This window comes from Didymella exigua (genome assembly GCF_010094145.1).
Source record: "Didymella exigua CBS 183.55 unplaced genomic scaffold M421scaffold_10, whole genome shotgun sequence".
NCBI lineage: Eukaryota > Fungi > Ascomycota > Dothideomycetes > Pleosporales > Didymellaceae > Didymella > Didymella exigua.
In genome coordinates this window covers 792,072-819,844 of record NW_022984784.1, presented here as the reverse complement: position 1 = coordinate 819,844, position 27,773 = coordinate 792,072, and the positions used below count along the sequence as shown (strand labels likewise).

The following is a 27,773-nucleotide window of genomic DNA, read 5'->3' as shown; positions in this document are numbered from 1 at the left end:
GGAGTATCCTTACATACCGCGGCAACCATTGACGACCAGCTAGTCGGCAACTTGAGTGGTATGTGCTCTACGCTGCAAGGGAGAGGACAAGCTACTCTGATCATCACAAGCACAGGGAGTCGGGACTGTAGGTAAATCCAGCAGCCAAGCCGTGGGAAGCGCATCCCGGTCGTTAGCAAACAATGTCGCTACTCGGACAGTCCGAATGCAAGAACGTACCACATCGGAGTGTATGCCCAGCACACCAATCACCGCGCGCCCTGGACGGCTGGATGCCGCTTGCCGCTCCCTGGACGGCTAGATGCCGCTTGCCGCGCCCAGAAAAGGCTTGTCCACGGTCGAGGCGAGCTTGGCCACGGGAGAAAGCACGCCGCAGCGGATATAAGCTGCGGACGGTCGGGGACAAACTCCACCGACGCCCAAGGGAGCGCGCTACAGAGCGATGCAGCATCGCAACCCCGTAAATGTCTCCGCATACGGTCTTTACGGCGTCATATCTCGTTGGGTAATCTGTGCTGCATGCTCCAAGCGCCAGTGGTGGCTGCCATATGCTCAGCACACTCCGCGGAGGAGGGATGGTTCGACTGCGATGAGATGATGGCTTGCCTTGTCATATCTGTCATCTCGAATTGACAGAGGATGTGATACTTGGTGTTGCAGCCATAGATCGAGAAGAGCTCTTGGGAACAGCACACGACGTTGGCATAAGGTCTCGAGGATATGTTGCGGTCTGCTCCACGAACTCCAGATCGCTCGGTTCACTTACCTGAGGCTGCCAGACGGCGAGGGTCTTGGCTTGAGGACTCACAGTGCACTAGCCGTGGACGATTGAAGTAACAGGGCAACATCATATTATAACATATCTACACGCACGACCTTACAAAACCTTACCAGCAGTCGATGAAGTACTTCTGTCCTTGGTCTCAACCTTGCGCAAGCCTCTGCCGGCCTGGATCTGGCCGAGAAGAGCTCCACGGTCAGGCAGACCACCCGGCGCCTTCATGCCGCCCATAGGGGGAGGCGGTGGCCCTGGAGGCGGGGGAGGAGCAGAGCTTGCAGGCATCGGTGGAGGCGGTGGGATGCCCGCTGGAGCTGGGCTCGGGGCAGGAGAGTCCCTGTTGTCCATCGACGACAACGGCCGCGGGGGCGCCATCGTGCCGAATAAAATGGAGGCCAGGTGTTTGGCACCGCCCTGCGTGGGCGCCTCGTCGTCATCTGAAGATGAGTCGTCCGAGTCCACGACAGACCAGTCGTCGTCGTCCTGTCGTCCGCGGGTACGGGCTGATGGTGCAGCGGGCTCGTTGAACGTCGGCACGGCAACCTTGGTGGCCTGCTCCTGTGTCAAGCGGTGGAACGGGTTTGTCGACACCTCGCTGGTGTTGCTGGCCGGAGGAGGGGTTGTGTTGTTCTCTTGGGTAGACATTGCCATCTTCTTGTAGAAGGGGTTCGTGGTCTCCCCTCCAGCGATAGGGTGAGGACTGGTGACTGACGATGCTGGTGGGCTTGGGAACGCGCCTGGGACCTGCGGCATTGGCGGCGCTGGCGGTGGTGCTGTGCTGCGTGGAAGCTCCTGGCTCGTGGTGGGTGTGGACTCTTGGGGCGTGATGTTCTGCGGGCCCTCGTCGTCAGAAGAGTCCTCATCGTCGAGAGCTTCCAACTGGAGCTGTAGCTGCCTCTCTCGCTCACGAGCAGCCTCGATCTCGGCTCGCTGAGCAGCCAGCTTTGCCTCCTTTTCTTGTTGCTCTTTCTGCGCGCCAGCCCTGCGCTTCTTCTCCTCTGCCTTCTTGAGCTTGCCCTGCTGCACCTGCTCCTCGAGCGCCTTGAGTCGGGCTTGGGCAGCCTCGCGCTCTTTCACAAGTTCGTCTTCCTGTCGGCGCTCTTCTTCCCTAGTTCATCGTCAGTAACAGCACCCTCTGCGTTCATGCTTGACTTACTCCATGCGCTTGGTCTCGGCCTCCTGCGCTTGCTGCTGTTCCCGGAGAGCCTGCTCAGCAATCTCGTTCTCTGCCCTCTTAGCTTCGGCCTCGGCTTGCTGTGTGTCGTGCTGCGCGACATCGACCTTGTTCTTTCGCGACGCTGGGGGCGGAGGAGCTGGCTTCTTGCTAGTGCTTTTGGCTGGGGCTGGAGGTGCTGCTGATTCGCCTTCGAGTCGTCTCTGCCTCTCTTGTTCGCGGCGAGCGTCTTCCTCTTCCGCCTGTCTGAGCTTGTCCTCGCGCTCCTTCTTCTCGCGCTCAGCACGCTGCTCAGGTGTCTCACCAGCCTTGGGAGGAGGTCGAAGTCCCAGTGCGGCCAGTCGTTCGGCCATGCGCTGCTCGGCTTGCTGCTTGATGAATGCGGCTCGATCTGCCGGCGTCTTGTACGAAGACGCACCACCAGGGGTGGGTGTTGACCGCGCAGACTCAGTAGCACGAGCAGGACTCTCGTAGCGAGAAGCAGACTGAGTCTTGTTAGTGCGCGAAGATGCGCGGCCGGTGTCTCGAGGTCTGTCTTCCTTGCGCACACGCGCAGCGCGGCTGCTTCGTTGCAGATCGAAGATGAAGTCTCTGACCTCGTCCTCAACGCCAAGAGCCTCTTCCCATCGGCGGCGCTCGTGCTCGCTGCGGCTATCGTGTCCGCCCTCTTTGAGGCTAGCCTCGAGGCCCTTCGAGAATTCATTGACGCTGTCCTCTACATCGCGAATCATGCGCTCGTTGTTCTCCTTCTCAGATCGAATTCGGGACTGCTCCTTCTCCAGACGCTCGGTCGCCGCACCTGTGTCATCGCCAGCAGGGGCAGGTCTTCCTGTCAGCGCAGCGGAGCGAGCTTGCATCATAGCCTTGGCGCGTGCCTTGAGACGATCTGACTCCGTTACTGCACCGCCAGGTCCTGTGCCGACGATTGTAGAAGCAGCCCCCGGGTAGGCCTTGGCGTCCTTCAACCTGAACAGCTCGAGTTGAGCATCGGCGATTTCGCGCTCGATGCGGCGCACGTTGGAGGCGACCTCGGGCAGACGATCTGTCAGAGTCTGCAGTTGACGCTTGAGCGCGCGGCGTTCAGCGTCTGAGTCGCCGCCGTGGAGCGATGCCTTGGGGTGAGCATCGATGTCTTCTTGGACTCTGCGAATGCGGCGGTATAGTTCCTCGGCCTCCTTGCGGTCCCGGCGGTCAAGAGCGTCATCCTCGTCAGCAGCATCTTCATCTCGAGTGTCCATCGCATCCAACAAAATCTGCTTCTCCTTGACGGCCTTCCTGAGCTGCTCTAGAGACATCTCATCTGATCGTCCAGATGTAGGCGACGATGCGCCAGACGCAGGCGAGGGCGAGCGACCGCCAGCACCAACGCGGTGTCTTGCGCTTGAGCGGTAACCGGCATTGTCATCGTTGTTGCGGAAGACGGTGGCGTCCTTGCGTCCTCCAGCTGCTGGACTTCCGGAGCGGAACGAGTGAGTCTTGAGGTAGCTGACACCAGTGCGCTGGGGTTGCAGGAATGCGCCAGAATTTTTTCTGTCTTCCGCATCGCCGCGGAGCAAGTTCTTCATCGCACCAATGGAGTCGTTGATGTTGCGCGTGGACGGTGGGACCAGCTCAGGGGGTAGTCGGTTCGGTACGGGATATCCGTTCAACTTGCGGTAGATGAGATGCATCGCGACGGCAAACTCATCCAGATTCAGACGTCCGCGATCCTGAGCATCAGCGAGCGTCCAAATCTTCTCCAGATCGGACTTGGGCAGCCCGCTCTGACCAAGAATCTCAATAGCCTGCGCACCAGCGATGTACCCCTTGCTCATGCCGTCCCACGCCTTGAACGTCTCGTCGTACAGCTTCTTCTCGCCCTTTGTGATTGCCCATGGAATGGTCGCGTTGCCGGTGAGTCCAGTAGTCGTGTGGTTGCTTGTGTCGCGCCCCGTCTGGGGCATCATACGGCCAGCTAGGGCTTCAATGTTGGGAAGTCCGGTGGAGGGTGTGTTGACAAGACCCCACTGGCCAGGCATGCCCGTTGGCTGAGCGTTTAGGGACGCCATTCCCGTCTGCTGGGGTGCCAGACCGTTGCCGCCAAATCCTGTGGGCATTGGTGGCATTGGAGGACGCGGGCCGTTGTAGCCACCCATGCCTTGACCAAAGCCAGTCTGTTGTGGCTGCATGCCCGTGGGCTGCATACCCATTTGCTGACCGTACCCAGTGGGCTGAGACGCCATCGACGCAAGTAGCGAGCTGTTCGACTGCTGCGGTTGCGGCTGCTGGATCGCAGGGGCCTCGTTGAAAGAGGGAGCGTTACTCGCCGGAGCACGGCTGGGCTGGTCGTCGGCGATGTTGAAGGAGATGATGTCGACCATGCTTGAGACTTCGTTCTTGACGCGGTCAGGCAGCGAATTCGGAAGGTCCTTGCCCGTCAGTTTCAGATTGCAGAGGTACATGGCGAGCGCAAACTCGGGGAACAGAAGCTGTCCGGACTTGGTGGTGTCAGACAGCGTCCAGATGTGTCCCAGGGCATCGCCCGGCAGCTTTGACCGCAGCAGCAGGTCGCGCGCCTGGTCTCCTGACAGCGCCGAGCCTTCGCCCGCAGCAGACTTGAACAGCTGCTCGAACTTGGCCTGGTCCTGCGCGGTGATAAACGACAACCGTATGCTGGGGATCTTGCTTCCCGACTTCGCAGGCACAGGCGGCGGGACTGACGAGGATGAGCCGCCGAACGAGGCAGCCATTGCGGATGAGGTCATGCCGGTGGGCTGCGGTCTCTGGGGCTGCGGGGGAGCCTGCTGTTGCTGTGGTGCGCCAGTCTGGAAGGGCTGCTGCTGGGGAGCCTGCTGCTGGAAGCCCTGCGCCTGCTGCTGTCCGGAGAAGCCCGTAAACTGCGACTGAGGCTGCTGGGGCTGCTGGCCGAAGCCCGTCTGCTGAGGCTGCTGCTGTCCAAAGCCCTGCGGCTGGCCCGGGTAGCCGGTGAACTGCTGCTGCATTGGCTGCATTGAGCCGCCCGCAAAGCCCGTCTGCTGCGGTTGCATCCCAAAGCCCGTCTGCTGGGGCGGCTGCTGGCCAAACTGCGGCTGCTGGCCATACTGGGGCTGCGGCGGCCCTCGAGCGCTGTTCCCGCCCCCTAGGTACGAGTTGGACCCGGAAAACATCGTGTGCGAGCGGTCGCGGGTCGATTAGACAGCACGGGTGTTGCGCATGCGAGATACTACTAGGTTTAGGAGGAATCGCGCGAACGGTTGGAGAGGGTGATGTGTAAGGTCGGCCTGGCGGTGCTGATGCCCGTTCACGCTAGTGGAGCTACCGCGTCATCCCAGATCTTGGTACGATGCGCGTGCACTGAGCCACAGCAACGACCCTGACCTCACCACCATGTCGCACGACCAGAACGGAGCGCCGGCGCCAAGCGCAGATGCTGACTTCGCCGCGGTAAGGGGCTCTTTGAGCTGCAGCACGGCTCCTAACACCCTGCAGGCTATGAAGGAGCTTGCGCGCGGCGAGCAAACCGCTGCTGCGCTGGAAGGCCACCTCGACTCGCTGGAGAAGAAGATCGAAGAGCTGTTGGCGCAGGCCGAGAACGCCGAGAAGGACATGCAGACCGGTGCCGAGAAGATTTCATCTCAAGGTCAGCCCAAAAGCTCGTGAGCTCGCCGCTTGGATGAGACGACACGCCACGCAGCTTGCAAGGTTCTCGGTCAAGCAAATCAAACAACGATTCCAACGAATGCAATGTACAAGAATCGGACACGGCACAAGGTGCACAGAAGGATCGAGGAACTGTCATGTCGAGCAGCACGTTCTCTCTATACTGGGTATCTATTATCTCCAACTACAGGCCTCCAATCGTCGAGGGCTTGACTTCAGAGCCTTCGGCCTGGAAGGCTTCCTCCAAGTGGAACACACCTTCGCTATCCTTCTCAAAGACTCCCACCTCGGTGATGATGCCGTCAATAAGGTCAACCGGCGTGACGTCGAACGCAGGGTTCCACACGTTGATGCCGTTGGCTGCAATGCTCACCGTCTCCACGACAGCAAGATCCAGGTTGACGCCGTCGTGGCGAGGCCCCTTGACAAGCGTCACTTCCCTGCCTGGTCGCTCCTCAATGACAATGTCCGCTCCAGACTTGGTCCTCAAGTCGATGGTGGTTCTTGGTGCCGCGACCAGGAACTTGACGCCGTGATGCTTTGCAAGAATAGCCAGAGAATACGTGCCGATCTTGTTCGCAGTGTCACCGTTCGCGGCGACGCGGTCAGCACCAACGACAATGCCAGCGATGTTCTCACTCCCGCCTCTCAGCTGGAGAAGCGCCGCCGCCATCGAGTCAGTGACCAAGGTCGCCGGGATCTGGTCATGTACAAGCTCGAAAGCTGTCAGCCTCGATCCCTGGTTGTATGGACGCGTCTCCGAACAGAAGGCATGCTTTAGTGAGCCACTCGAGTGCAGCGACCGGATGACGCCTAGAGCAGTCCCGTACCCAGCGGTTGCAAGTGATCTGAACTATTAGCAATGCGTCGAGTGCAAGATAGAGACATACCCAGTGTTGCAGTGCGTCAATATGCTGACGGGGCCCTTCTTGCCGGCTTCTGTGTTCTTCACGATCCACTCCGCGCCATGCTTGCCAATGTTCTCGTTGTCGTTTACGTCGTCGACAAGCATCTGCTCGGCAGCCTCGACGTATGCATCCCTCACAGACTCCCCACTGGCTCCTTCCCGTGCAGCAGCATCTTTTGTGATTTTCCTCAGCTTCCCAGCCGCATCCGCGAGGTTCACAGCAGTAGGTCGGCTGGTGACAAGATAGTCCAGCTTTTCTGTAATGAAGACTTGCACCTCCTCCGCCACCGACGACAGCTTCATGTTGGTGAGCTCGACTGCCAGCGCGAGAGCAGCAACGATTGCAATAGCGGGCGCTCCCCGAGTCCGCATCTCCTTGATTGCATGCCACGCATCGGTGCTGGAGTAGATGTGGTCATATTCCTCGGCGTGCGGCAGCTTCAGCTGATCGAGGATCTCGAGCCGGCCCCGTGTGTACTTGATTGCCTGGAGCACCATGTTGTTGGTTGTCAAGATTTGGTTGTCTATCAAGATCCGGCAAAAATTTGGGATGACGATGCGCGACAGGGGTGCCCCACACTCGGTGGCGTGAGTGAGGGGCAATGTCAGTACACAGTAGCAAGCAACGCTTCCAGAGCTTCTGCAGGAGCAATTGAGCCTCTACAATGATAATCAAATGCCGACATATGCTTGGACTCGACATATCCACCCACGCAAAGCTCGAGTCCGTTGAGGACCCACACTCAAGCTCGAGAGGTCCAATACAATGACATCAGGACTACCTAGACGAGCGCCTGGCAGGAACGACCACCCTACTCAGCTTCCTCTTATGGTTTCTTCCCCTCGGTTTATCTGCTTATTTCGTCTCTCCCACTCACTCGTCTTCCATCGTTACCCCCCACAATGTCCACGCTCAGCTTGAACTCCACGCTCCCGCTCCCCAACTCCTCGCACAAGATTCCTCAGCTCGGCTTCGGCGTCTACCAATCACCCCCAGAGACATGCGTTAAGTCGTGTCTCGCCGCCCTGAAGGCGGGCTACCGCCACATCGACACCGCGCAGTACTACGCAAACGAAGAGCAGGTCGGCCAGGCGCTGCGGGAGTCTGGTCTGGAGCGCGAGGAGGTCTACCTCACGACCAAGATCCTCAGCCCCGGCAGCGACGTTGAGTCCACCTACCAGAGCGTCGTGGAGAGCGTCGGCAAGCTCGCAGGCACGGACGGCTACGTGGACCTGTTCCTCATCCACAGCCCCAACGCCGGGCCGGAGAAGAGGAAGCTGATGTGGCTCGCGCTGGAGAAGGCAAAGGCCGCGGGCAAGGCACGCGAGATTGGTGTCAGCAACTACGGTATCGGCCACATTGAGGAGATCAAGAAGATCGGCAAGGTCTGGCCGCCTGCCATCAACCAGATCGAGGTACGCAGACTCGACCTTGTGGATGCAGTGATAATGACTGACCTCGCAGCTCCATCCATGGTGCCAGCAGAAGGACGCCGTCAAGTACTGCCAGGACAATAACATCGTCGTCGAAGCATACTGTCCGCTCGTGCGTAACCAGAAGGCTGGCGACGCCACGCTCCAGAGCATCGCAGAGAAGCACGGCGTGACCGACGCCCAGGTGCTCGTCCGCTGGAGCCTGCAGCGCGGCTTCGTGCCTCTGCCCAAGAGCGACACGCCGTCCAGGATCGAGAAGAACGCGGACCTGTACGGCTTCGCGCTCGACAGCGGCGACATGGCCAAGCTAAATGGCCTGGACGAAGGGGCGAAGGGCGCGCTGGTGCAGGCAGTCAGCAACGAGTAGGAGAGTTGCGATTTGCCAACGTCATCTGCTCGCCGGCGGTATGACCCCGTCAAGGAGATGCTCGACAAGGTGTCTGCGCGGCTGGACGCGTGGCTTGCGCGGCGACAACTCAGGTCGTAATTGTAATGGAGTAGCGTTATATCAGGGACCTACTTGCTCGCATGGCCAGGAAGAGGAAGCCAGTGACTACTCCAAGTAACTGACGCCGCGGATCGAGATGCTCCTGACAGGTAGAAGTAATGAAGGTGTGCTGACTACCGAGCATCGACACTGTGATTTCGTGATCTTATACGAGCGGGCAATCCTAGTATACGCCTCCCATGGTCAAATCAGCGCGCAGTTCTTATTTCTCACTTCCACCCGAATCACTACAGCTATTCATACGCAGTTACCACGTGAGCACTGACATCTGGGTGTTTTAAGAGGGTGACAGCCGACAGTGTCAAGGCGGTCTAGCCATCCAGCGCAAAAAACAGCAGTGTAACAAGCCATGTATCTCGTGGCAGATTCTTATGTCTGTATGCTTGCTCCTTTTCTCTGTTCTGCTGAACTTGCTATTGGTGTGCATTGAGTCGCCCCTTTCTTCTTCTTTCTTGCTCTGTTTGAATGGCCGGTGTTGGACATTACTGGTTACTTACACGTCGCGGTGATATTGACTAGCAGAGCTTCGACATGGAAAAGGCGACAGCACAGGACAAAAGATCACAGCTATCAGCGCGATGGCACGGATAGGCGTACGCATAGGCATGGAATGCACACCGCACACACCCTCTCCTTCTCATCAAACCCCAGTCTCGGCACCCAAGACTCTGCCTCCACGCACCCCTCCCCCAGCTCCCCCTACTCTGCGCCATTTCCGATCCAAAGAAACCGCAGTACCGCAATCTTATATCGAATAGAAAGCGGGATATGTACCCTCCCACTTAGGCAGCCGCCGAATACTCTCACGGGGGCAGTTCTGAAAGGGGGGGTGCCTCGACCCAGACCGCAGGATCGGGTGGATGGCTTAATCTTGCGCTACCCTCACAGTAAAGAAGGGGAGGGGGGAGACGCACGCCATGGGGAGGGGGCGGGGTCTCTTGTGTGTTCTGCGCTGGGTGTGGTGATGACGTTACATCTCACTGACGATGCAGGACTCGCTGACGATGCAGGACTCACTGGCAATGCAGGACTCGCTGACGATGCAGGACTCACTGACGATGCAGGACTCACTGGCAATGCAGGACTCACTGGCGATGCAGGACTCACTGGCGATGCAGGACTCGCTGGCGATGCAGGACTCACTGACGTTCGTAAAGGTGCCGCGAGGCTGAGGAAAATGTCTTGATTAACGGGAACGCCGGTGATGCTCGTCGAGTATCGTACATATCATACATGTATACAAACGCAGTCTACACTGCTACACTACATTTTACCGCGCCATGCCCAGATCGCGCGCCTCCCACCCCTCCTCGGCACTCGCCCAGTCCTTCTTCTCGCCGAGCACGGCAAGATTCGCCTCGGCCGCGCGCTGGACGAGAAAGTCATCGGCCACGCGCTGGACCTGGTCGGCCGAGACGTCCAACACCTGCTCCCTGCGGCGCTGCAGCATGTCGTCGTCGACGCCGCTCAAAAAGAGCCGCATGCCCTCCCTGCTCACGCTCTGCGGCGCGTCGTACGCCTGGAACGCGCTGAGCTTGGCCTCTTCGAGATCCTGCGCGCTCCACGCCCGGTCCCGCGCCCACAGCCCCGCCTCGCTCATGACGCGCAGGCTGTTGACCGGGTTCGGGTCGCGGTACGAGTACATGCCAAAGACGCCGCCGAGACCCCTCGCGTACGCGCCGCCGCCGTACGCGCCACCCTTCTCGCGGATCTCTGGGTGCAGGCTCTTGAAGGTGAGCAGCTTGGCGAGGATCTCGAGCGGCGCGCTGGCGGGGTCCGTGTACGGGACGGTGCGGACAGCGCGGGCGGCGTAGTAGACCTGGTAGGGGAGCGGGAAGAAGGACTTTGCGTTGCGGGGGTACGTGTTTTCCTGCGTGGTGTGGGGGACGGCGACGGAGGAGGGGAGCGTGTTTAGAAACTTTGCGAGTGCGTCTTGGTTCGGCGAGGCGGATTCGGGGCCGCAGTTGAGGGCGACGCGCAAGGAAGAGGAGTTGGAGATGACAAAGGACTGGATGGCCTTTAGTTTGTCGATGACGTGTGTCAACGAGTCCAGACCGGCCAGACTGGTCGTCAGCTTGACCTGTGTGAGGCCGCCCGTCTGCTCGGAGAGGCGCCCGACCGAGGTGATGCCTGCCTCGGCGTATCGCATGGCGTACGAGTGGCCAGAGGAGGCGATGCTGTTGACGGCGCCGCTGGACGAGGCCTGCAGCAGCTCTCTGATCTTCTTCTCGGCCTCGGGGCTGTCGAAATCCGTCTCGTGCAGAATGGTGCGCAGCAGCTCGTACATGTCGGGCATGTTGCGGTCAAAGGCGTACCCGGACAAGGCAATGCCCTCCTCGTAGGCGTCGAGCGAGAGCGGCGACTGGGCCGAGTGGTAGCCGACGGAGATGCCGCCCGTCTTGAGCTTGATGAGCTCCTCCAGCTGCTCCATGGTCTTGTCCTTGGTCCCGAGCCGCATGAGCGAGTCGGTGAACAGCGGGATCAGCTCCCGCAGCTCGTCGGGCAGCTGCTCCAGGCGGTGGACGGCGCGGAAGTACGTCAGGCCGTTGGTCGGGGCCTCGCGCCACTGGACCTCGACGTCGCCCATGGCGGTGTGGCCGAGGGGCTTCCTCTCCTTTTCGCGCGGAATGTCCTCGACGTGCACGGTGGGCAGGCAGCTGAGGTCCTCGGTGCGCGCCTTCTCCTGCACGTCCAGCAGCTCCAGCTCGCGCTTCTCCAGGTACTGCTGCGCGGCCTCGGCGCTGGGGAACTGGCTCGTCGTCTCGGCAATCTTCTGCGCCAGGCGCTGGGTCTCCTCCTCCACCAGCTCCTGGCTGTAGGTCGCGGACGGCGCCATGGTGAACGTGAGGGTGTTTTCGGTGAGCAGGTACTTGTCCACGAGGCTCTCGAGGTAGCCGCCCGCAGAGTACTTTTGCTGGAAGGCGTCGACCGTGTCCTGCCACGCGAGCGCGTCCATGGGATCGATGCCGTTGAACCAGCCGGGCTTGAGCCGCTGCATGATGCCCATGCCGAAGCTGGCGGTCTTGTGCTTGAGCGAGAGCTCCAGCTGGTGCAGGATGCCGTTGACCTTGATGTCGTCGAAGCCGTGCTGCCGCGATTCGCGGAACGTGTCGACAATGGCCTCGCGCACGCGGGGCACGTCCTCGCCGGCGACAGCGTCCAGCCCGACCGAGAAGACGCCCCTCCGGCCGGCGCTGTCGTAGCCCGTGTTGGCACTGAAATCAGCGCCCAGACCGGCCTCGATCAGGTTGCGGTACAGCGGCGACCCGTAGCCGCTCATGAGCAGGCTGCTGAGCAGGCCGAGGGCAAAGTTCTCGACGGCGTCGGCGGTGTCGCCCATGAGCCACGTGACCGACGTCTTGTACTGTCGGTCTTGAGGAACGAGGGGGTCCAGCGGGCCGGGGACGGTGACGTGCTTTGGACTGTGCAGCTCAATGGGCGCCTTGACGTCCTCGTCGACGTGGATGCGGTCAAAGGTGCGCAGGCGGTCGTTGACGGCCTCCAGGTGGGCGGCGAGTGGCATGTCGCCGTACGTCAGGATCTTGGCGTTGCTCGGGTGGTAGTGGTCGGCGTGGAAGCGGCGCAGCTGGTCCCAGGTGAGGTCGGTCATCTTCTGCGGGTCGCCGCCCGAGTTGTGGATGGCGGGGAACAGGTGGTCCTGGAAGCGGGCGTAGAAGAGGTAGCTCGCGTCCGAGGTCTGGCCCTTCATCTCATTGTAGACGACGCCCTTGAAGACCAGCTTGCGGGCGGCGTCGTCCTTGCCGGCCAGCGGGTTCTCCGGGCCGATGCGCCAGCCCTCCTGGGTGAAGTCGGCCTCCTTCAGCAGCGGGTGCAGGGTGGCGTCGAGGTAGACGGACATGAGGTTCTGGAAATCCTGCGGGTTGGTCGTGGCGAAGGGGTAGGCCGTGTGGTCGGGGAAGGTCCAGGCGTTCATAAAGTTGGACAGCGAGCGCGGCAGCATCTTGAAGAAGGGGTCGCGGATCGGGTACTTTGCGCTGCCGCACAGCGTCGTGTGCTCGAGAATGTGCGGCACGCCCGTGGCGTCGGGCGGGTTGGTCTTGAACCCAATGGAGAAGCAGTTGTTGGCGTCGTCGCGGGCAATGTGCAGGTAGTCGGCGCCCGTCTGGTCGTGCTGCAGGTGCAGGGCCGTCAGCTCCAGCTCGGGCACGTGACGCAGGCGGCGGAGGGTGAAGCCGTGCAGCTGCTCGCCGACGCGCGGGAAGTTGGCGACGTCGGTGGGGGCGGTCGCATGTGCCGTGGTGGCGGCATATTCGCGGGTAGTCGTCGCATACCGGGGGGTAGTCGTCGCATATCGGGGGGTGGTCGTCGCATAGAGGCGGGTGGTGGCAGGCCGCAGCGTTTGGGCGGCGCGCAGCATGGTGGTGGTGGGAGCAATTCAGGTGGATGACGGCACGCCCATGCCCAAACCATGACTAAGCGCGTCGAGAGTGAGGTGGCATCCCAAACCATGACTAAGCGCGTCGAAACTGAGGTGGCATCCCAAAACATGACTAAGCGCGTCGAGAGTGAACGTGTTCTATCAGTAAGCACCCCACCAAAACGCGCTCAACGCGTCTTATCTCATCAACTATAACACCACATCAACTACCCGTACAAAGTTCAAAAGAAGGCAGGTTAAGCCTTGCTATTGCTTCTTTTTAAAATAATCCTTATCAATCTAAACGTTGCCTTGCTGCAGCCTACGATGTTCTAGAATTAACACTGCGGACGCGTCTTAAGGGTATCCGTCCTAAACACGAGACAACATTAGTTAACCAAAAGCTCAGCCCTATTGAAGAGCAGTCCCTTATTCAGTGGATCTTAGACCTTGACTGTCGCGGGTTTCCACCCCAGATTATTGACGTACGACGTATGGCAGACGCGCTACTCGCTGGCCGCGGCCAAGATCCTCCTCCCCCACCTATTGGCAAGTGCTGGGTGTCACGCTTCATCAACCGTCAGCCAGAGCTTCAGACAAAATGGAATAGGAAATTCCACTCTCAGAGGGCACGCTGTGAAGATCCTGTCAGGATTAGCGCGTGGTTCAGGCTGGTAGAGGAGACACGCCTCACATATAGGATACCTGATGAGGACGTCTACAACTTTGATAAGACTGGGTTCATGATGGGGGTGGCTTCAACGTCAAAGGTAGTCACCAGCTCTGACACAGTTGGTCGCGCTACTGTTGTTCAGCCAGGCAATCGCGAGTGGGTGACGACAATTGAGTGTGTCAACGCGTCAGGTTGGTCTATCCCACCCTTCTTGATACTAGCAGGGAAGCTCCACCAGGCCAGCTGGTATCAAGACCTCCCACCTGACTGGACTGTTGCTGTTAGTGACAACGGCTGGACAACAGATGAGCTAGGCCTTGACTGGGTGAAGCACTTCAACAGGCACACACAGACTCGCTCATCAGGTGCTCGTCGGCTACTCATCCTTGATGGCCACAGCAGCCATGCTACACCTGAGTTTGATCAGTACTGTGCAGACAACCTAATCATCACTCTCTGTATGCCTCCTCACACCTCACACCTCCTCCAGCCACTTGACGTTGGCTGCTACTCTCCTCTTAAGGTGCTGTACGGACATGAGGTGTCTGAGCTTGCCCGCCAGAGCATCTTCGATGTTGACAAGCTTGACTTCCTATGGATGTACCTGAGGATTAGACCAACTGCTCTATCAGAGAGCAATATCAAGGCTGGGTTTCAAGCTACAGGGCTTATCCCATTCAATCCAGAGCGTGTCCTAACGTGCCTTACTGTAGTTAGGACACCATCACCACCAGGGACAACAGCAGCAGATAGAGCGCCATGGACAGCAGAGACACCACGTACAGTTGACCAGCTTCAGCAGCAAGCTCGCCTTGTTCAAGATCTCCTTAAGCGTCAATCACAAAGCCCAACTAGTCAAGCTATCTCTCAGCTTGTGAAAGGCTGTCAGCTCGCAATGCAATCCGCAACAATCCTAGCTCAAGAGAATACAAAGCTACGTGCTTCAAACCAACGCCAGCAACGTAAGCGTCAAAGGCGTAGACAATATATAGCACGGGGAGGAGCTCTACAGGTTGAGCAAGCTCAATTACTAGTCTTACAGGCTGACAATGTGGTTGAAGAGGAGGTCCAGGCTGATGCTGCCCCGCGACGTCAGCGAGCACCACCAACGTGTAGCAAATGCCACGTGCAAGGCCACAATAGGACTCAATGTAGAGCTATCTAATCTATCTTGCTTCAAAACCTCACTTAACTTGACCATGTGGTTGTGGAGCAATTGCACGCTGAGTTGAGCGCGTTTGGTGGGATGCGCAGGATACTGATATGCGCAGCTTACTGGTAGAACACGTGAAGTGGCATCCAAAACCATGACTAAGCGCGTCGAAAGTGAAGTGGCATCCCAAACCATGACTAAGCGCGTTGAGAGTGAAGTGGCATCCAAAAACATGACTAAGCGCGTCGAGAGCGAGGTGGCATCCAAAACCATGACTAAGCGCGTCGAAACTGAAGTGGCATCCAAAAAGCATGACTAAGCGCATCGCAGCGCAGCAGCAGCAGCGAGTCGCGTGGGCCGGGTTGCGGACATGGGCCTAGTCGTGTCGCGGTGAAGCACAACCGGACCTTTGCCCTTGGCCTCTCGCCCTCCCGACGTCTCGACTCACGACCTCGGACCTCACGTCCACGCCCACGTCCACGTCCACGTCCACGTCCACATTGACGCCTGCTCCTCGCCACCCAAAGCCCATGCGCCCGCTCCATGGCCGCCGCCGCCCACCTCCCCCCCGCCTCGAGTCGCAGCGCCTCTGCGTCGCCGTCGCCCGCCATGCCGCCCGTGCCGGCGAAGAAGCAGCCCAAGCCGAGGAAGGCGCCCGATCCGGCGGACCAGCACCGGCAGGCCGCGCCCCGCAAGGCGGCCGACCCGTCGGAGCAGCAGAAGCAGATCCAGGCCAAGATTGCGCAGCTCGAGCTCGACGCGGCCGGCGACAAGGAGCAGGAGCTGGAAGTCGGTGCGTGCCCGTGCCCCCGTGCCCGCCGTCGTGAGAGGCCCGGCTGACTGCTGCAGAGCGCGAGGTCAAGAAGGCGAACCGCGAGATGCAGTCGCTGCTCACCCACATGGACGGCCCGCTGGCCCAGTTGACGGCGCTGCAGAAAAAGTACACGGAGCTGCTCTCCGACATGAAGCGCATGGAGCGCGAGCACGCCAAGGCAAAGAAGCGCGGCGACCAGCTGCAGAAGGAAAAGGACGCCCAGCGCGCTGAGCTGGCCAAGCTCACCACGCTCAAGGACAAGCTCGACAAGCTGTCGCGCGACTTTGCCAAGGAGAACAAGAAGCTCAAGGACGAGCTGCACAAGCTCGAGACGACCGAGTCGGCCGCCCGCCACGATCTGCACACCCGCCTCGAGACGCTCGTCGCCGACGTCGACGACTGCATACGCGCCGCCGAGGGGCCCGACGGCCACGACGACCGCGACCTGGAGCTGGACGAAGCGTGCGTTGTCCCCCGACCCGCACCCCTGCCACACCCCCGCTGACGTCGCAGGTTCCGCCTCAAGTTCAAGTCGTTTGTCGACCAGTACGAGCTGCGCGAGCTGCAGTTCCACTCGCTGCTGCGCACCAAGGAGCTGGAGATCCAGTACCAGATGGCCCGCCTGGACCAGCAGCGCAAGCAGCAGGAAGCCGAGTCGTCCAAGTCGCACCAGCTGACGCGGCAAGTGTCGACGTTTTCGCAGACCGAGACGGAGCTGCGCACGCAGCTGAACATTTACGTGGAGAAATTCAAGCAGGTAAGCCCCCCCCTCCCCCCCGTCCACGCAACAACAGCAGCAACCGGCTAAGAAAAACTGACCAGATGCAGGTCGAGGAGACGCTCAACAACTCCAACGACCTGTTCCTGACCTTCCGCAAGGAAATGGAGGAAATGTCCAAGAAGACCAAGCGCCTGGAGAAGGAGAACCAGGCTCTGCAGCGCCACAAGGACATCACCAACCGCAACATTGGCGAGATGGTCGACGAGCGCCAGCGCATGCAGGACGAGCTCGCCCGCACCGCCAAAGTCGCCGACGACCAGCGCAGGAAAATCGCCCGCCTTGAGACCCTGTGCCGCGGCATGCAGGCGCAGGGCCGCGGACAGGTGCCTATGCCGAGACTCGAGGACGAGGATGAGGACGAGGATGACGATGTTACCGAGAGCGAGTACGAGTACGACGACGAGGGGAGCGCAGAGTACGACGACGATACCGAGGAGGATCCCGTCGACCCGCCCGAGCGCCGCCCGTTTGGGCCGCCGCCGCCGCCGGCTGTGGGTGGGGGTGGGGGCGGGGTGGCGAATGGGGTGGTGAATGGGCAGGGAGTGAATGGGCAGGCAGGGAAACAGCACAAGGGGCAGGTGAACGGCGTCAAGCGGTGAACATGTCATTCACGTCTGAAGTCGGCGTCCGCGTCCGCGTCCGCGTCAGCGTCGATATCATCAAGTCATTCACGTCTCAGCGCCAATGTCGAGATCATCAAGTCCAAGTCGTCGAGTGCCGTGGTAGAGTGACAGTGAACACCCATGCAGCAAGCCGCACCACGGATCCAAAGCTGTCTGCAGCGCGTCCCAGTCACGGCACATATCCGTCCTGGAACCAGCTCCAGATATTCAACCCAATCTTCTCCCCGCTCAGCACAGGCAGACCCGCGTGCCAGCTCTCGGCGTACCCGGAGCCGTCCGCCCTTAGATTCTCCCAAAACACCGCATTCCCCCTCGCAGGCTTAAACACCACACCCTCCCTCTCATCGCCGCAGTCCACGAACCTGCACCACTCGTCCCCCGCCGGCCGTCGCAGGCGCGGGAAATGCGTCCCGCCGCCCGTGCACTCGCCGCCCAGCCACACCATGAAGCTGCTCACCCGGCCGTGCGTCGCGCTCGCGCTGGCCCAGTCGTAGTGGTACGTGTAGTGCCCGCCCGGCCCATAGCGCTGCGCCCACAGCTTCTCGACGAAGACAAAGGGCCGCCAGCCTTGGAAGGCGCGCGCGCGCGCTTCTATGCACTGTACTGCGTGCGCGCGCGGGACGGGCGCTTTGCTCGACTGCCGCACCGCCGTGTCGAGGCGCTCTTCGCCCGCGGCCCAGATTGTGGATGGTTGGAAGAGCGGGGTGCTACAAAGACGAGATGAGATGAGCAACAGCCTCGCGGAGTCCACGCCTAAACGCACCTGAGTTCCACGACTGCGGTCGCTTCCTCGTCGCTTAAAAAGCCCTCGATATACACAACCAGTGGCTCGCGGCTCAGCACGTGTACGCCTCGAAACGCATGCGCGTCACACGTCAGATTCGCGTCGGGAACAACCAAGCCGTCCACCTGCGCGCCCGCAGCGCCCACCCTGTGCTGCGCATCCTCGGTCCCTGCGCCCATCCAGCCGGCGAGCAGCGGCGCGCCGGCCAGCACGTACGCGATCAGCGCTAGGAACGCGTACTGCAGGACTGCGAAGGGGAACGAGGGCGGGGGATGCATCGCGACGCGGAAAGGACAGCTGCAAGGACGGACGCGGGAAAGGCTGCAGGGACGGACGCGGAAAAGGCTGCAAGGACGGACGCGGGAAAGATTGCAAGGACGGACGCGGGAAAGACTGCAGGGACGGACGCGGGAAAGACTGCAAGGACAGACGCGGCAAAGACTGCAAGGACAGACGCGGAAAGGAACGCAGCAAGAACAACCTCGATCTCGGGGCGAGAACATTGCTGGAAAAAGGGTGAACTGGAGCAGGGGTATCACATCACGTGCGTAGGCCATATATCGTGCCGTGGCTCATTTCGAAGCGGGGCGATGCAGCTCGCACGGTCGCATGGTCTTGCGGGCGAGATGCGGGCGAGACGCGGGGCACTCGGTCTTTGTGCACATTATCCAAGGTACAGCACCTGTTTGTGTGGAGGGGAGGTACGAGGGTGCGAGGTGAGGTGAGGTGAGGTGAGGTGAGGTGAGGGTGGGAGCCCAGTTCTTGGGAGACGGGCCGCGCCGGCGAGCGCTAAGTGGTTACACCACCACACCGTCGTTGGCGACAATCGTCGATGGATTTCGCGACCAGCGTGCACGGTCACGAGGTTCATGGCAGTGGCACGTCTTGCAACTAACAGCACTCGCTCACTTGACCATGCACTTTTGCGGCACATTCGGCGGCACATGTCGCTGGCAGCCTCGTACAAATCTTGAGTACCGGTAGCAACGGGGAAGCAACAGGAGACGAACACGCACTTCAACGGCACATGTAGCTGAGGCCATATACAAATCTTGGATTCCAACGGTGTAAAAATAGGTAGGGGAGGTATCTAACGCAACGAGACTCAAAAAAAAAGAAAAAAAAAGTCTACGCGAGCTGAGCAGCAACTAAAAAAAAAAAGGTAGAAAGGCGAAGAAAAGAACAATATGTAGAAAGAAACGGGCGTTCGCACACACCCAAGCAGAAGGAAGAAAACAAAACAAAACAGCGGAAACGCTCAAGAAGCCCTCACACCCCAATCCCCACACCATCTCAATGCCTCACCAGCGTCGGCGACACCTCCGCGTCATCATTGACATCGACGACAAATTCACCCGGCCGCAAGCCCGGCGAGAAATCATCCACCTCCTCAATTTCCTCCTCCTCCTCCTCCTCCTCCTCCTCGACGATGCCGCCAATCTCGCCGCTGCGCCGGCTGGGCGCGCTCGCGCCCCTGCTCACCTCGCCACCACTACGACTCCGCCACGGGCCGTTGGCGGTGCTGGTGCCGATGTTGGGGCCCTTGAACGGGCTGCGCTTGCGCTTTGCAAACATGATGCCCGGGCTGGGCGGGGGTTGCTGGCCAAACGCCGCGCCGCCCTCGCTGCTGAGCGTCGAGATGTTGATGTTCGGCGCGCCGGTCCTGACGAGGCGGATGTTCGATGGGAACGTGGTCGACGTGGGCGTCGCGGGGAGGACTTTGATGCTGTTGTGCGGGCTCTTTGGCTTGTGGCTGCTGATGACGCTGGGCGAGGCGATCGAGGCCGACGACGTCGACGACGCCTTGCTGTGCGTGTGGTGGTGGTGCGGCATGGAGCGGATGCTCGAGACGCTGCTGCTGGTGGATTTGCGGCCGCGCAGGCCGCCCGACGAGCGCCGGTACGAGGAGCGCGGGGTCAGGGGCGCGGGCGACGCCGACAGTCTGCGGACCGAGCCGGAGCCGTGCGTCGTCACGCGCGGGCGGAGGGGCACGTTGTGTGTCGAGGGCGGCGGGTGCGTGTAGACGGAGCTGCGGTTCGCGTTGCTGGCGCGGCGGCCGCTGCGCGAGTCGCCCTGGGAGCGTGTGCTTTCGGGGATCTTCGGGGACTTGTCGCTGCTGGCTTTCGAGTTGGGCGACCTCGCGCGCTTCGAGGTTTCCTTGATCCAGTTCCGCAGCGAAAGCAGGTGGTTGATGAACGGCTGCTTTCGCCGGCGCTTGGGCACGAAGCCGTTCGGGTGGAGGAGGTCAGGGTTGCTGCCCACGACCTGCAGCATGCTGCCGTGGGACCTCCGCTTCTGTCTGTCGACGTCTTTGGCGGGCGGGGGCGGGCGGGAGGATGAGTTGGACTCTCGAGCGTCGTCTTTCTCAATGGGCGGTGGGACGAAGCTGGACTCTGGCAGATCTGGCAGCTCTGGAACAGGGGGGGCACCTACACCACTTGTCAACACACGCACGCATTCGGCGGGCACATATTTACCGTGCGTACTCGGCCGGTTCGTCGATCGCCCCCGGCTCTTGGGCGGGTCCCCGAGGAGTGGGTAATGCTGACCTTCTTCGTCTGTTTCTCGAATGGTCGGCGCCAGCTTGTCGAGACGGCTGCTGGCCGCACTCAGTCTCCTCAGGCTCTTCGCCTCGGCCTCGCGCTCTTTGCGTTTGCGCTCTCGCCGCCGGGCCTTGCGCTCCTCCTTCTCCAGCAGCAGCGCCCACCACCCCGCCAGCGGGTCGCAGCGCTGCGCCAGGACATTCTCAATGACCATGTCGATATCGACTCCGGCGGCGCGCATGCGCTGCAGCACCTCCTTCTCCAGCTCGGTCGAGAAGGGCGCGGGCTGCTGCAGCTTCAGCGTCTCCTGCTGGCGCGGCGCATACTCGGCGAGCCACGGGTTCTGCAGCACCTCGGCCAGCGTCGGTCGCAGGATCGGGCGCTTCGAGAGCAGCGCCTGGCACAGGTCCTTTGCGTGCGGCGGGAAGGCGTCCGGGTAGGCGGGCTCCTCCTTCAGAATCTTTGCTTTTGTGACATTCTCGTCGTCATCGTCAAACGGCAGCTCGCCGACCAGCAGGGCGTACAGGATGATGCCCAGGCTCCAGACGTCGACCTTCTCGCCGGCGTACTTCTCGCCCCGGAGCATCTCGGGGGCGCTGTAGCACACGGTGCCGCACCAGGTCTGCAGGTAGTTGCTCTTGCCCTCATACTCGCGGGTGAAGCCAAAGTCGCACAGCTTGACGTCGCCGTGCTTGTCCAGCAGGATGTTCTCGAGCTTCAGGTCGCGGTGCACGCAGGCCTTGTTGTGGACGTACGACACGGCGCCGACGAGCTGCGTGAAGATGCGCTGGACCTTTGCGGGCTCGAGGGCGCCGGTGCGCAGCAGGTAGTTGTAGAGCTCGTCGCCGGGGCAGTACTCGAGCGCGAGCCACACCAGCTCCTCGGTGACAATGACCTCGTACAGGCGCGCAATGTGCGGGTGGATAAACTGGCGGTGGTGGTGGATCTCGCGGGCGAGGTTGGCGTCGTCCTTCTTGGCCGACTTGAGCACGACCTGGCTGCGGTTAACGGGGGTGCTGCGGTGCTGCGGTGCCGCGGTAGGCGTCGGGCCGGGTCGGGCTGGTGGGTACCTTGCTGCCGTTGCTGAGCTTGTGCGACGCCAGGTAGACTTTGCCAAAGCTGCCTTTGCCGATCAGCCTGCCCAGCGCGTAGTTGCCGACGCTCGTGAGGTCCGGCGCCGCGAATTCACTGCGCGTGTCAGGGTGTGTGTATGTGTCAGGGTGTATGTGTCAGGGTGTATGTGTCAGGGTGTGTGTATGTGTGCGGGTGTGTGTATGTGTGCGGGTGTGTGTATGTGTGCGGGTTTCGGTGCGTATGTGTGTGTGTGTGTGTGTGTGTGTGTGTGTGTGTGTGCGTGTGGATGGGTGGGTGCGCGCTTACTCGAGGAGCTGCTTGTACGAGTTTGCGAGCTGGAGACGTCAGTCGTTCGTCGTCAGTCAGTCACTACTCGGCATGCGCCGCGCCCGACGCACCTTCTTCCGCTGTGCAGCTTGTTCAGCGGCGGCCCGGGGATTCATGAGAAGCGCCGCTTGTGCGTGCAGACGGGCGTGGAGACGGGCGTGCTTGCGCCGTCATCCAACACGGCCAGAGGGGGACAAAGGCCGCACAAGCCAGGCCGCGGTGCGTGGCAGAGACGGACGGGGAGAGCGACGGTTGGGTCTGCGCGGCCGCACTTCTCCGGTTCGATTGGAGTGGTCGACCGTCTCGAGAGGCGGCAGCGTCACCTCCTCGTCTGCTCCACCCCCGGCGCAGATCTCGGCTGGGTTCTGCTTGGATCAGTTAATTGCTGCAACTAATTACATCAAAGCAGATCTCGACTGGGTTCTGCTTGGATTGGTTAATTACTGCAACTACATCAAAGCAGATCCTCGGCTGGGCTGTGCTTGGATTACTGCAACTAACTACAGCAGACTACGTGTGCAGAAAGTTGACACCGCTCCAACAACTACGGCAATGCTTAGTCACCGCAACACTCAAAGCTCATGCACAGCAACACTCAATGCTTAGTCACCGCAACACGCAAAGCTCAGTCACCGCAACACGCAAAGCTCAGTCACCGCAATACTCAAAGCTTAGTCACCGCAATACTCAAAGCTTAGTCACCGCAATACTCAAAGCTTAGTCACCGCAATACTCAAAGTTTAGTCACCGCAACACGCAAAGCTTATGCACCGCGACACGCAAAGCTTATGCACCGCAACACTCAAAGCTTGCTTCCCCTTGGCGCCGCGTCGATAAACGTCTGCCCCAGCTGCAGCATGTGCACCGCCTCGCTCACCATCTCATCCACAATCTGCCGTGCCGGCTGGATGTCCTGGATCACGCCCGCCACCTGGCCCATCAGGAACGGGATATCCACGTCCTTGCCGTCGTCCATGTCCTTGGCCAGCGGCACCACACCCTTGTCCAGCAGCTCCTTCATCTCGCCCTCGCGCGCGTGCCACTCGTTGATGTAGTCGTTGTACTTGACCCGCAGCGGTCGCCCGGACACGACCAGCGTGCGCCCCGTGTCGGCAAAGTCCGCCGACACGACTTCCTCCTTGTGCATTGTCGAGCACCCGGCCTCGGTCGACGCGACAAACCGCGTGCCCACCCACACGCCCTGCGCGCCCTGCATCAGGCTGCTCGCCAGACTGCGTCCGTTGTAGATGCCTCCCGCCGCCACCACCATCGCCGGCTGCCCTGTGAGCGGCGACTTGTACCTGCGCGCCACGTCGACGACGGCGGGGATCAGGATGCTGTTCGTGATGTCGCCCGTGTGCCCTGCCAAGTCAGCATGTGAAAGCGCTTGAAAACGTCGTGCATTGCACTCACCTCCGCCCTCGCCGCCCTGCGCGCACACAATGTCCACCCCCGCGTCGAGCGCTTTGACCGCGTGCTTGGGGTGCCCGACCATGTTCATGATCAGGATGCCCGCCTCGTGCAGCCGCTTGATCGTGCGCGCGGGCGGCACGCCAACAGCGCTGACGAACAGCTTCGCGCCGTTCTTAATAGTCACCTCAATCAGCTCGTCGAGCTGGCCGTGCGTGTAATCGTGGTTCGTCTTGCGCGCGCTGCCGCCGACCTGGGGCAGCGCGAGGTCGACGCCAAACGGGAGCGACTTGTCGTCCAGGTTGCTCTTCAGCTCGTCGATGATGGCCTGCAGCTGCTCCGGCGTGTAGCCCAGGCCGCCAATCACACCGAGGCCGCCCGCGTTCGACACGGCTGCCGCGAGCGGGCCGCCCGATGTGCGCGCCATGCCCGCGAGTATGATTGGGTACTGGATCCCCAGCAGCTTCGAGAGCGGCGTCTGCAGCGAGGGTCGAGCCATTGTTGTGCTTGGGATGCTGGATGATTGTGTGGGGAATAAGACGGCGCCGCGCAGCGTCCGGGGCTCTGAGCTGCAGGGACTGACTCCGGGGTGGTGCTAATTAATGAATACCATTAATTAACCGCTGGGATTGCGGGGAGCTGTCTGGGTGCTGCGCAGCCTCGGCTCACGACTCGCTGCTCGACACATGATACGAAACAGACGTGCCAGGCCAAGATGCCGAGAATCGCCGTGGGATGCTAGGGAGCGAATTCCATGTTCATCCGATGCACGAGAAGTCGACCGGAACTGCGGGTCGCAAAACACCACCACGATATTGTCCTTGGTCGCTCTATCCATCACCACCTGTCTAGAGCACACACTCAAAGTCCGGCACAAGAACTTTGCTTCCGCTACAGCGGTTTGCAAAACACTACTTTTCCATCGTCCTTGGTCACTCTATCCATCACCACCTATCTAGAGCATGTACTCAAAGTCCGGCACCTTGTCGCCCAGCTCGTCAATCTGGTCCTGGCTCTTGCCCTCGACCCAGTGGTCGCGAAGACCATCCCTGCGCTTCTTATTCTCCCTGGCGAGCAAGATCCTCGTGACAATGCTGCCCACGCACAGGAACAGCGTCAGATAGGCCAGCACCACACCGTGGCCCAGGAAATAGCGCGGCTTGTCCTTGCCGCGGTAGATGTTGGATGACACCACGCCGTTGAGGTTGCCCCACCCAATCACGAACCCAAGAGAGACGCCGCGCTTGTACACGCCCTCGACGTTGTTGGACGTCCACGACACCGTGTTGGGGATGCACGGGTAGATGCCGAGCGCGCCCAGGAACACCCCTGCGTACTGCACGTGCGGGTTCGCGCTGCCGAGGAGCATCGAGAAGCCCACCATTCCAAACACCGACATGGCGATGTTGCAGTATCCGCGCTGCTTCGTGCGGTCCGCCAGCCAGCCGATGAAGATGGTGGCAACGGCTGCGACCGCATACGGAGGTACGCTCAGAAGGTTGGCCGTGGTTGCCGAGTACTCGGGGTTCATGCCCTTGATGATGGTCGGTACGAACAAGGCGAAGGCGTACAGCGCGCCGTCGGCGCCCATGTAGATGATTGCGAACGCCGTCGTCTTCCAATCCCTGACCGATGCCCAAAAGTACTTCCACTTGAACGACTCGACTTTGGCCGACGACTGCCCGTCGGACGCAAGACGACGCAGCACACGTGCTCGGTCGTCGGGAGAGAGGAACGTTGCTTCAGCGGGAAAGTCGTGGACCATCCAGTAACTGACGATGCCGACCACGACTGTGACGAGTCCTTCGAGAATGCTGGAAATTGTCAGTACCACCCTTTCTCTTCAATATTCCTCGTCACATACAAAATCCATGCCCAACCAGGCTTGCCGCCGACCCCCTTCATCTGAGCGATGCCAGCTGCGAGCAGACCACCGAAAGAGCCGGCCAGGGCTGCCGCGGAGAAGAAGATGGCAGCTCGAATACCGAATTCCGAGCGTTTGTACCAGCAGGAAAGGTACTGAAATGTCAGCGGGCGCCTCATGTGCGTGGGATGCGACCTACGTAGTTGACGCCTGGGAAGAGTCCTGCCTCGGCGAGTCCGAGGAAGAATCGACACGCCATCATGCCAGAGAAGTTGTGCACCAGACCCATGCAGCACATGACAATGCCCCAGGCGATCTGGACGGTTAGCTGCTGCGTTCTATCGCGTCGCGGTCCGACATACCATGATGATCGGGAGGAAGATGCTGGGACGCAGCTTCTTGAGCAGCACGTTCGTGAGAGGCTCAAAGACAGCGTAGCTGACAAAGAAGATTGTCAGCGTGGCATTGTATTGCCCGTTGGTCATTTTCAGATCCTGCTGCAGACCGTCGACTTTCGCGTTGCCGATGTTGGTTCTGTCGAGGAAGGCTAGCATCCGTGGTTAGCCAGTGCTGGGCTGAGGTGGTGGCATCACACTCACAGATGAGGTAGAGGAAGGACAGCCATGGGATCAACTTGAGGTCGAGCTTGCGAAGAAGCTTCTTGTCCTAGTCATGGTCAGCCGCGCACTCAAGTAAACAGGGGCTGGGACATACTGCTGCTGCTCTTTCCTGGTCGCTCAACCCGGCGTCGGGGTCCGGAAGGTCGCTGAGTGGGTTGACGACCTCGTCGTGGACGCCATGTCCGTCGATCTTGCCATCCAGGCTCGAGCTGTCGCGATGCTTCTCGTAGTCGATCGCGGAAGCCATCTTGGTGTCCGACGAATGGTATTCCGCTCGACCTGTGTCGAGGTGCGACGAGGAGAGTATTTCTCGCTTCTTTGCGAGCGGACCGTGGGAACGGGTTGAGAGCCGCAAGTCAGCGATCAGCGCAGCCGGCGCATGATATACTTTCATCTCACTCCTCTGTGACGTGTTCGTAAATCGCACAAACGGCTGGGGTATCGTCCCGAGGCTAGGTGACCGCCTATCACCACTCGCCGTTCCATCTTATTGTCGACCGATGATCTGTTTCCCCATATCACCCCGTCCCCACCACCATCGTTTAGCGCGTGTTGATCGTCTGGATCTCTGGACAAGACTGCATTTGTCACTGTTGCTGCATGCTTTGCTGATGCCCGAGGTCGAGATGTCTGCTTTTCTCCTGTAGACCGGCCGTCTTGCGCCATCAATCGACTTGCTCCCTAGCCGTGTGGCTTCCAAACGATGATTGCCCAGACCTGGCGCTGTCGGAAGCTTTCATCAAGTGGGGCAGAGAAGCCAATAAAGTGTCGAAGCGGGGCTAAGCATTGAGCAAGTGCCGGCTTGAGACTTTCTTCTCTCGACCGTTGCGGCTGCATGCGCACCAGAAAGACAGTCTGTGTGTGATAAGAACAGACACCTGCCTGTTTGATATTTTGGTTCCGCAGCAATTGCGAATAAGAAGCCTCTCCAATCGGCTCAGTGCTGCATACGAATTTGCCAATACAATGGTAATCCCGACCGGAGGCTGCAGAACAGACACTGACTGATGCAGCCGCGAACTTCGGACCATGTTCGGCGTTGCATGGTACCACCGACGGTCTGTGTCTGGACATGCGGTGCTTCTTCCGAAGCCATTACTGGATGGCTTAAAATAATAGTAGCTCACTGACCACTGCTCTGAATCTCCTCATATACATGAACCTGTCTGAATTATGGACAGTACGTGAAGATTGAAGCAACATTCAAGAGAACATCCTGAGCGTTTGACTTGGTAGATTTCAAAAACCTCCTAGTTCTACCATACATTGATCTGGCTGCACACAGCCTTGCTTTTAGACCTCATACGCCTTTGAAGTCGGATATATCCCAGGTTGATAACGCCGCCCAATGCATAACATGACGAAGCTGCTCATCTCTTTCCCTCAAGCCTCATTGCGCCTAATCTAGACGCCAGGCTTTCGAGACTTTGCGTCGTTCGCGCGCTGCTTCCTCTCGTTCCGCCTGGTCCTCTCCTTGCGCTCGTGCCTGCTATCAGCCCTCGCGTCGTGCGCCTTTCCTGTCTTGGCTTCCTTCTTCTCATCGACTTCAACAAGCCAGGAGCTCTCTGCCTCCTTGTTCTTGCCCTTGTAGCCCCATTTGGGTACCCAGTCGCCGGTCGCCTCGTCGTAAACCTTGTTGCCGTCGCGCTGCTTGTCCTTGATACCCTTCTTGGCGGCAAAGCGCTCCCACTTGGTCGGTTCCTTGGCTGCAGGAATGGGCTTCTCGCGGGGTAGGGCCATTTGCGGGGCAGGGAGGACAAGGTGGACGCCCTCTGAGGTAGACTTGACTTGGCAGGTAGAGAGCAGCTGGTTGATAAGGGCCTGTGCGGCATCGCGCGCAGTGGCAGCCAGGGCCTCTTCGTCTGCCTCGGCGGGGACGGGATTGGGGTCGTGGGCGAGCAGGTTGCCCAGGTCAAATGTGAAGGGGGTAGGCTTGTTGACGGTGACAGGACTGTGTGTGTGTGTCAGTGTTTGTGGAGGAGCGGAGAAGAGGGCGCTCTGAGACGCACAGTCGGCCTGTCACAGTTGAGTCTGCTACTGAAAGCGCTGCATTGCTCGGCGCATCGACGTCCATGGCTCCTCCGTTGATTCTGTCGACAAGGTGCGAATGTGTGTCCAGTGCGACGCCGCCGGTCATGTCAACTTCGAGGATATATGTGGGCGAGAGTGCTGCGGGTGCTGCGAGTGCTGTGTTGGTGCCGCGTGAACATGTCAAAAAAAGTATGAACGACTTTCGCGCGCTATCCCAATCGGGCAACCTCCGGCCCTCAGTTTTGGCATCGCAGACGT

The 27,773-nt window shown here is 60.2% G+C and overlaps 15 protein-coding genes across 15 annotated transcripts; 5 read left to right on the top strand and 10 right to left on the bottom strand.

Moving 5' to 3' along the window:
* Positions 1-832: 832 nt before the first annotated feature.
* Positions 833-5,203, bottom strand: M421DRAFT_419607 (uncharacterized protein). The gene is made up of 2 exons (XM_033592185.1): positions 1,935-5,203; positions 833-1,886 (listed from the first exon to the last, which is right to left on the bottom strand). Exons 1-2 carry the CDS (start codon positions 5,096-5,098, stop codon positions 878-880), a joined length of 4,173 nt encoding a protein of 1,390 aa, XP_033450084.1. The 5' UTR covers positions 5,099-5,203; the 3' UTR covers positions 833-877.
* A 115-nt stretch (positions 5,204-5,318) lies between these two features.
* On the top strand, positions 5,319-5,591 carry M421DRAFT_4264 (uncharacterized protein; the record flags this gene model as incomplete). Its single annotated transcript, XM_033594377.1, has 2 exons — positions 5,319-5,375; positions 5,421-5,591. The coding sequence occupies 2 exons, from the start codon at positions 5,319-5,321 to the stop codon at positions 5,589-5,591; spliced, it is 228 nt and encodes a 75-aa protein (XP_033450083.1).
* On the bottom strand, positions 5,488-7,124 carry M421DRAFT_419605 (methylthioribose-1-phosphate isomerase). Its single transcript, XM_033592184.1, has 2 exons — positions 6,482-7,124; positions 5,488-6,439 (listed from the first exon to the last, which is right to left on the bottom strand). Exons 1-2 carry the CDS (start codon positions 6,994-6,996, stop codon positions 5,776-5,778), a joined length of 1,179 nt encoding a protein of 392 aa, XP_033450082.1. The 5' UTR covers positions 6,997-7,124; the 3' UTR covers positions 5,488-5,775.
* A 20-nt stretch (positions 7,125-7,144) lies between these two features.
* On the top strand, positions 7,145-8,684 carry M421DRAFT_419604 (Aldo/keto reductase). Its single transcript, XM_033592183.1, has 2 exons — positions 7,145-7,914; positions 7,964-8,684. The coding sequence occupies exons 1-2, from the start codon at positions 7,402-7,404 to the stop codon at positions 8,297-8,299; spliced, it is 849 nt and encodes a 282-aa protein (XP_033450081.1). The 5' UTR covers positions 7,145-7,401; the 3' UTR covers positions 8,300-8,684.
* Positions 8,685-8,877: 193 nt separating this feature from the next.
* M421DRAFT_130526 (uncharacterized protein) lies at positions 8,878-9,668 on the top strand. Its single transcript, XM_033587380.1, has one exon. It carries the CDS (start codon positions 9,051-9,053, stop codon positions 9,624-9,626), a length of 576 nt encoding a protein of 191 aa, XP_033450080.1. The 5' UTR covers positions 8,878-9,050; the 3' UTR covers positions 9,627-9,668.
* Positions 9,669-9,710: 42 nt separating this feature from the next.
* On the bottom strand, positions 9,711-12,818 carry M421DRAFT_60247 (uncharacterized protein; the record flags this gene model as incomplete). The annotated part of the gene is made up of 1 exon (XM_033595769.1): positions 9,711-12,818. One exon carries the CDS (start codon positions 12,816-12,818, stop codon positions 9,711-9,713), a length of 3,108 nt encoding a protein of 1,035 aa, XP_033450079.1.
* Positions 12,819-13,117: 299 nt separating this feature from the next.
* Positions 13,118-14,647, top strand: M421DRAFT_44518 (transposase; the record flags this gene model as incomplete). Its single annotated transcript, XM_033594658.1, has 1 exon — positions 13,118-14,647. A coding segment is annotated over one exon (1,530 nt), but the record flags the coding sequence as incomplete, so codon positions are not given.
* Positions 14,648-15,253: 606 nt separating this feature from the next.
* On the top strand, positions 15,254-16,838 carry M421DRAFT_59854 (uncharacterized protein; the record flags this gene model as incomplete). Its single annotated transcript, XM_033595720.1, has 4 exons — positions 15,254-15,437; positions 15,494-15,920; positions 15,972-16,215; positions 16,287-16,838. 4 exons carry the CDS (start codon positions 15,254-15,256, stop codon positions 16,836-16,838), a joined length of 1,407 nt encoding a protein of 468 aa, XP_033450077.1.
* Positions 16,839-17,031: 193 nt separating this feature from the next.
* Positions 17,032-17,924, bottom strand: M421DRAFT_60479 (uncharacterized protein; the record flags this gene model as incomplete). The annotated part of the gene is made up of 2 exons (XM_033595791.1): positions 17,032-17,569; positions 17,626-17,924. The coding sequence occupies 2 exons, from the start codon at positions 17,922-17,924 to the stop codon at positions 17,032-17,034; spliced, it is 837 nt and encodes a 278-aa protein (XP_033450076.1).
* A 647-nt stretch (positions 17,925-18,571) lies between these two features.
* M421DRAFT_130317 (kinase-like protein) lies at positions 18,572-22,088 on the bottom strand. Its single transcript, XM_033587378.1, has 6 exons — positions 22,035-22,088; positions 21,662-21,955; positions 21,570-21,598; positions 21,260-21,377; positions 20,133-21,183; positions 18,572-20,075 (listed from the first exon to the last, which is right to left on the bottom strand). The coding sequence occupies exons 2-6, from the start codon at positions 21,704-21,706 to the stop codon at positions 18,940-18,942; spliced, it is 2,379 nt and encodes a 792-aa protein (XP_033450075.1). The 5' UTR covers positions 21,707-21,955; positions 22,035-22,088; the 3' UTR covers positions 18,572-18,939.
* Positions 22,089-22,242: 154 nt separating this feature from the next.
* On the bottom strand, positions 22,243-23,688 carry M421DRAFT_419600 (2-nitropropane dioxygenase). The gene is made up of 2 exons (XM_033592182.1): positions 23,004-23,688; positions 22,243-22,952 (listed from the first exon to the last, which is right to left on the bottom strand). The coding sequence occupies exons 1-2, from the start codon at positions 23,497-23,499 to the stop codon at positions 22,393-22,395; spliced, it is 1,056 nt and encodes a 351-aa protein (XP_033450074.1). The 5' UTR covers positions 23,500-23,688; the 3' UTR covers positions 22,243-22,392.
* Positions 23,689-23,723: 35 nt separating this feature from the next.
* On the bottom strand, positions 23,724-25,521 carry M421DRAFT_419599 (putative MFS transporter). Its single transcript, XM_033592181.1, has 4 exons — positions 25,464-25,521; positions 25,064-25,411; positions 24,865-25,019; positions 23,724-24,814 (listed from the first exon to the last, which is right to left on the bottom strand). The coding sequence occupies exons 2-4, from the start codon at positions 25,151-25,153 to the stop codon at positions 23,956-23,958; spliced, it is 1,104 nt and encodes a 367-aa protein (XP_033450073.1). The 5' UTR covers positions 25,154-25,411; positions 25,464-25,521; the 3' UTR covers positions 23,724-23,955.
* Positions 25,004-26,021, bottom strand: M421DRAFT_130367 (uncharacterized protein). The gene is made up of 3 exons (XM_033587379.1): positions 25,579-26,021; positions 25,227-25,530; positions 25,004-25,180 (listed from the first exon to the last, which is right to left on the bottom strand). The coding sequence occupies exons 1-2, from the start codon at positions 25,876-25,878 to the stop codon at positions 25,288-25,290; spliced, it is 543 nt and encodes a 180-aa protein (XP_033450072.1). The 5' UTR covers positions 25,879-26,021; the 3' UTR covers positions 25,004-25,180; positions 25,227-25,287.
* Positions 25,998-26,693, bottom strand: M421DRAFT_130312 (uncharacterized protein). Its single transcript, XM_033587377.1, has one exon. It carries the CDS (start codon positions 26,556-26,558, stop codon positions 26,166-26,168), a length of 393 nt encoding a protein of 130 aa, XP_033450071.1. The 5' UTR covers positions 26,559-26,693; the 3' UTR covers positions 25,998-26,165.
* Positions 26,674-27,666, bottom strand: M421DRAFT_419597 (RRS1-domain-containing protein). Its single transcript, XM_033592180.1, has 2 exons — positions 27,494-27,666; positions 26,674-27,435 (listed from the first exon to the last, which is right to left on the bottom strand). Exons 1-2 carry the CDS (start codon positions 27,619-27,621, stop codon positions 26,889-26,891), a joined length of 675 nt encoding a protein of 224 aa, XP_033450070.1. The 5' UTR covers positions 27,622-27,666; the 3' UTR covers positions 26,674-26,888.
* Between the last annotated feature and the right edge of the window lie 107 nt (positions 27,667-27,773).

Bases quoted from the DNA above. Each gene is read 5' to 3' on its own strand.
- M421DRAFT_419605 (XM_033592184.1), bottom strand. From the start codon at position 6,996: ATGGTGCTCCAGGCAATCAAGTACACACGGGGCCGGCTCGAGATCCTC. The intron at 6,440-6,481 runs GTATGTCTCTAT...CTAATAGTTCAG, and splicing joins TTGACGCACTGCAACACTGG to ATCACTTGCAACCGCTGGGT.
- M421DRAFT_419599 (XM_033592181.1), bottom strand. From the start codon at position 25,153: ATGGGTCTGGTGCACAACTTCTCTGGCATGATGGCGTGTCGATTCTTC. The intron at 25,020-25,063 runs GTAGGTCGCATC...CTGACATTTCAG, and splicing joins TCTTCCCAGGCGTCAACTAC to TACCTTTCCTGCTGGTACAA. The intron at 24,815-24,864 runs GTATGTGACGAG...GACAATTTCCAG, and splicing joins CCTGGTTGGGCATGGATTTT to CATTCTCGAAGGACTCGTCA.
- M421DRAFT_419600 (XM_033592182.1), bottom strand. From the start codon at position 23,499: ATGGCTCGACCCTCGCTGCAGACGCCGCTCTCGAAGCTGCTGGGGATC. The intron at 22,953-23,003 runs GTGAGTGCAATG...CTGACTTGGCAG, and splicing joins GCAGGGCGGCGAGGGCGGAG to GGCACACGGGCGACATCACG.
- M421DRAFT_419607 (XM_033592185.1), bottom strand. From the start codon at position 5,098: ATGTTTTCCGGGTCCAACTCGTACCTAGGGGGCGGGAACAGCGCTCGA. The intron at 1,887-1,934 runs GTAAGTCAAGCA...ACGATGAACTAG, and splicing joins GCCGAGACCAAGCGCATGGA to GGAAGAAGAGCGCCGACAGG.
- M421DRAFT_130317 (XM_033587378.1), bottom strand. From the start codon at position 21,706: ATGAATCCCCGGGCCGCCGCTGAACAAGCTGCACAGCGGAAGAAG. The intron at 21,599-21,661 runs GTGCGTCGGGCG...TGACGTCTCCAG, and splicing joins AAGCTGCACAGCGGAAGAAG to CTCGCAAACTCGTACAAGCA. The intron at 20,076-20,132 runs GTACGCACGGTA...CAAGTGGTGTAG, and splicing joins GCGATCGACGAACCGGCCGA to GTGCCCCCCCTGTTCCAGAG.
- M421DRAFT_130526 (XM_033587380.1), top strand. From the start codon at position 9,051: ATGCACACCGCACACACCCTCTCCTTCTCATCAAACCCCAGTCTCGGC.
- M421DRAFT_419597 (XM_033592180.1), bottom strand. From the start codon at position 27,621: ATGACCGGCGGCGTCGCACTGGACACACATTCGCACCTTGTCGACAGA. The intron at 27,436-27,493 runs GTGCGTCTCAGA...ACACACACACAG, and splicing joins TCAACTGTGACAGGCCGACT to TCCTGTCACCGTCAACAAGC.
- M421DRAFT_130312 (XM_033587377.1), bottom strand. From the start codon at position 26,558: ATGTCCAGACACAGACCGTCGGTGGTACCATGCAACGCCGAACATGGT.
- M421DRAFT_130367 (XM_033587379.1), bottom strand. From the start codon at position 25,878: ATGAAAGTATATCATGCGCCGGCTGCGCTGATCGCTGACTTGCGGCTC. The intron at 25,531-25,578 runs GTATGTCCCAGC...GACCATGACTAG, and splicing joins ACCAGGAAAGAGCAGCAGCA to GACAAGAAGCTTCTTCGCAA.
- M421DRAFT_419604 (XM_033592183.1), top strand. From the start codon at position 7,402: ATGTCCACGCTCAGCTTGAACTCCACGCTCCCGCTCCCCAACTCCTCG. The intron at 7,915-7,963 runs GTACGCAGACTC...CTGACCTCGCAG, and splicing joins CTGCCATCAACCAGATCGAG to CTCCATCCATGGTGCCAGCA.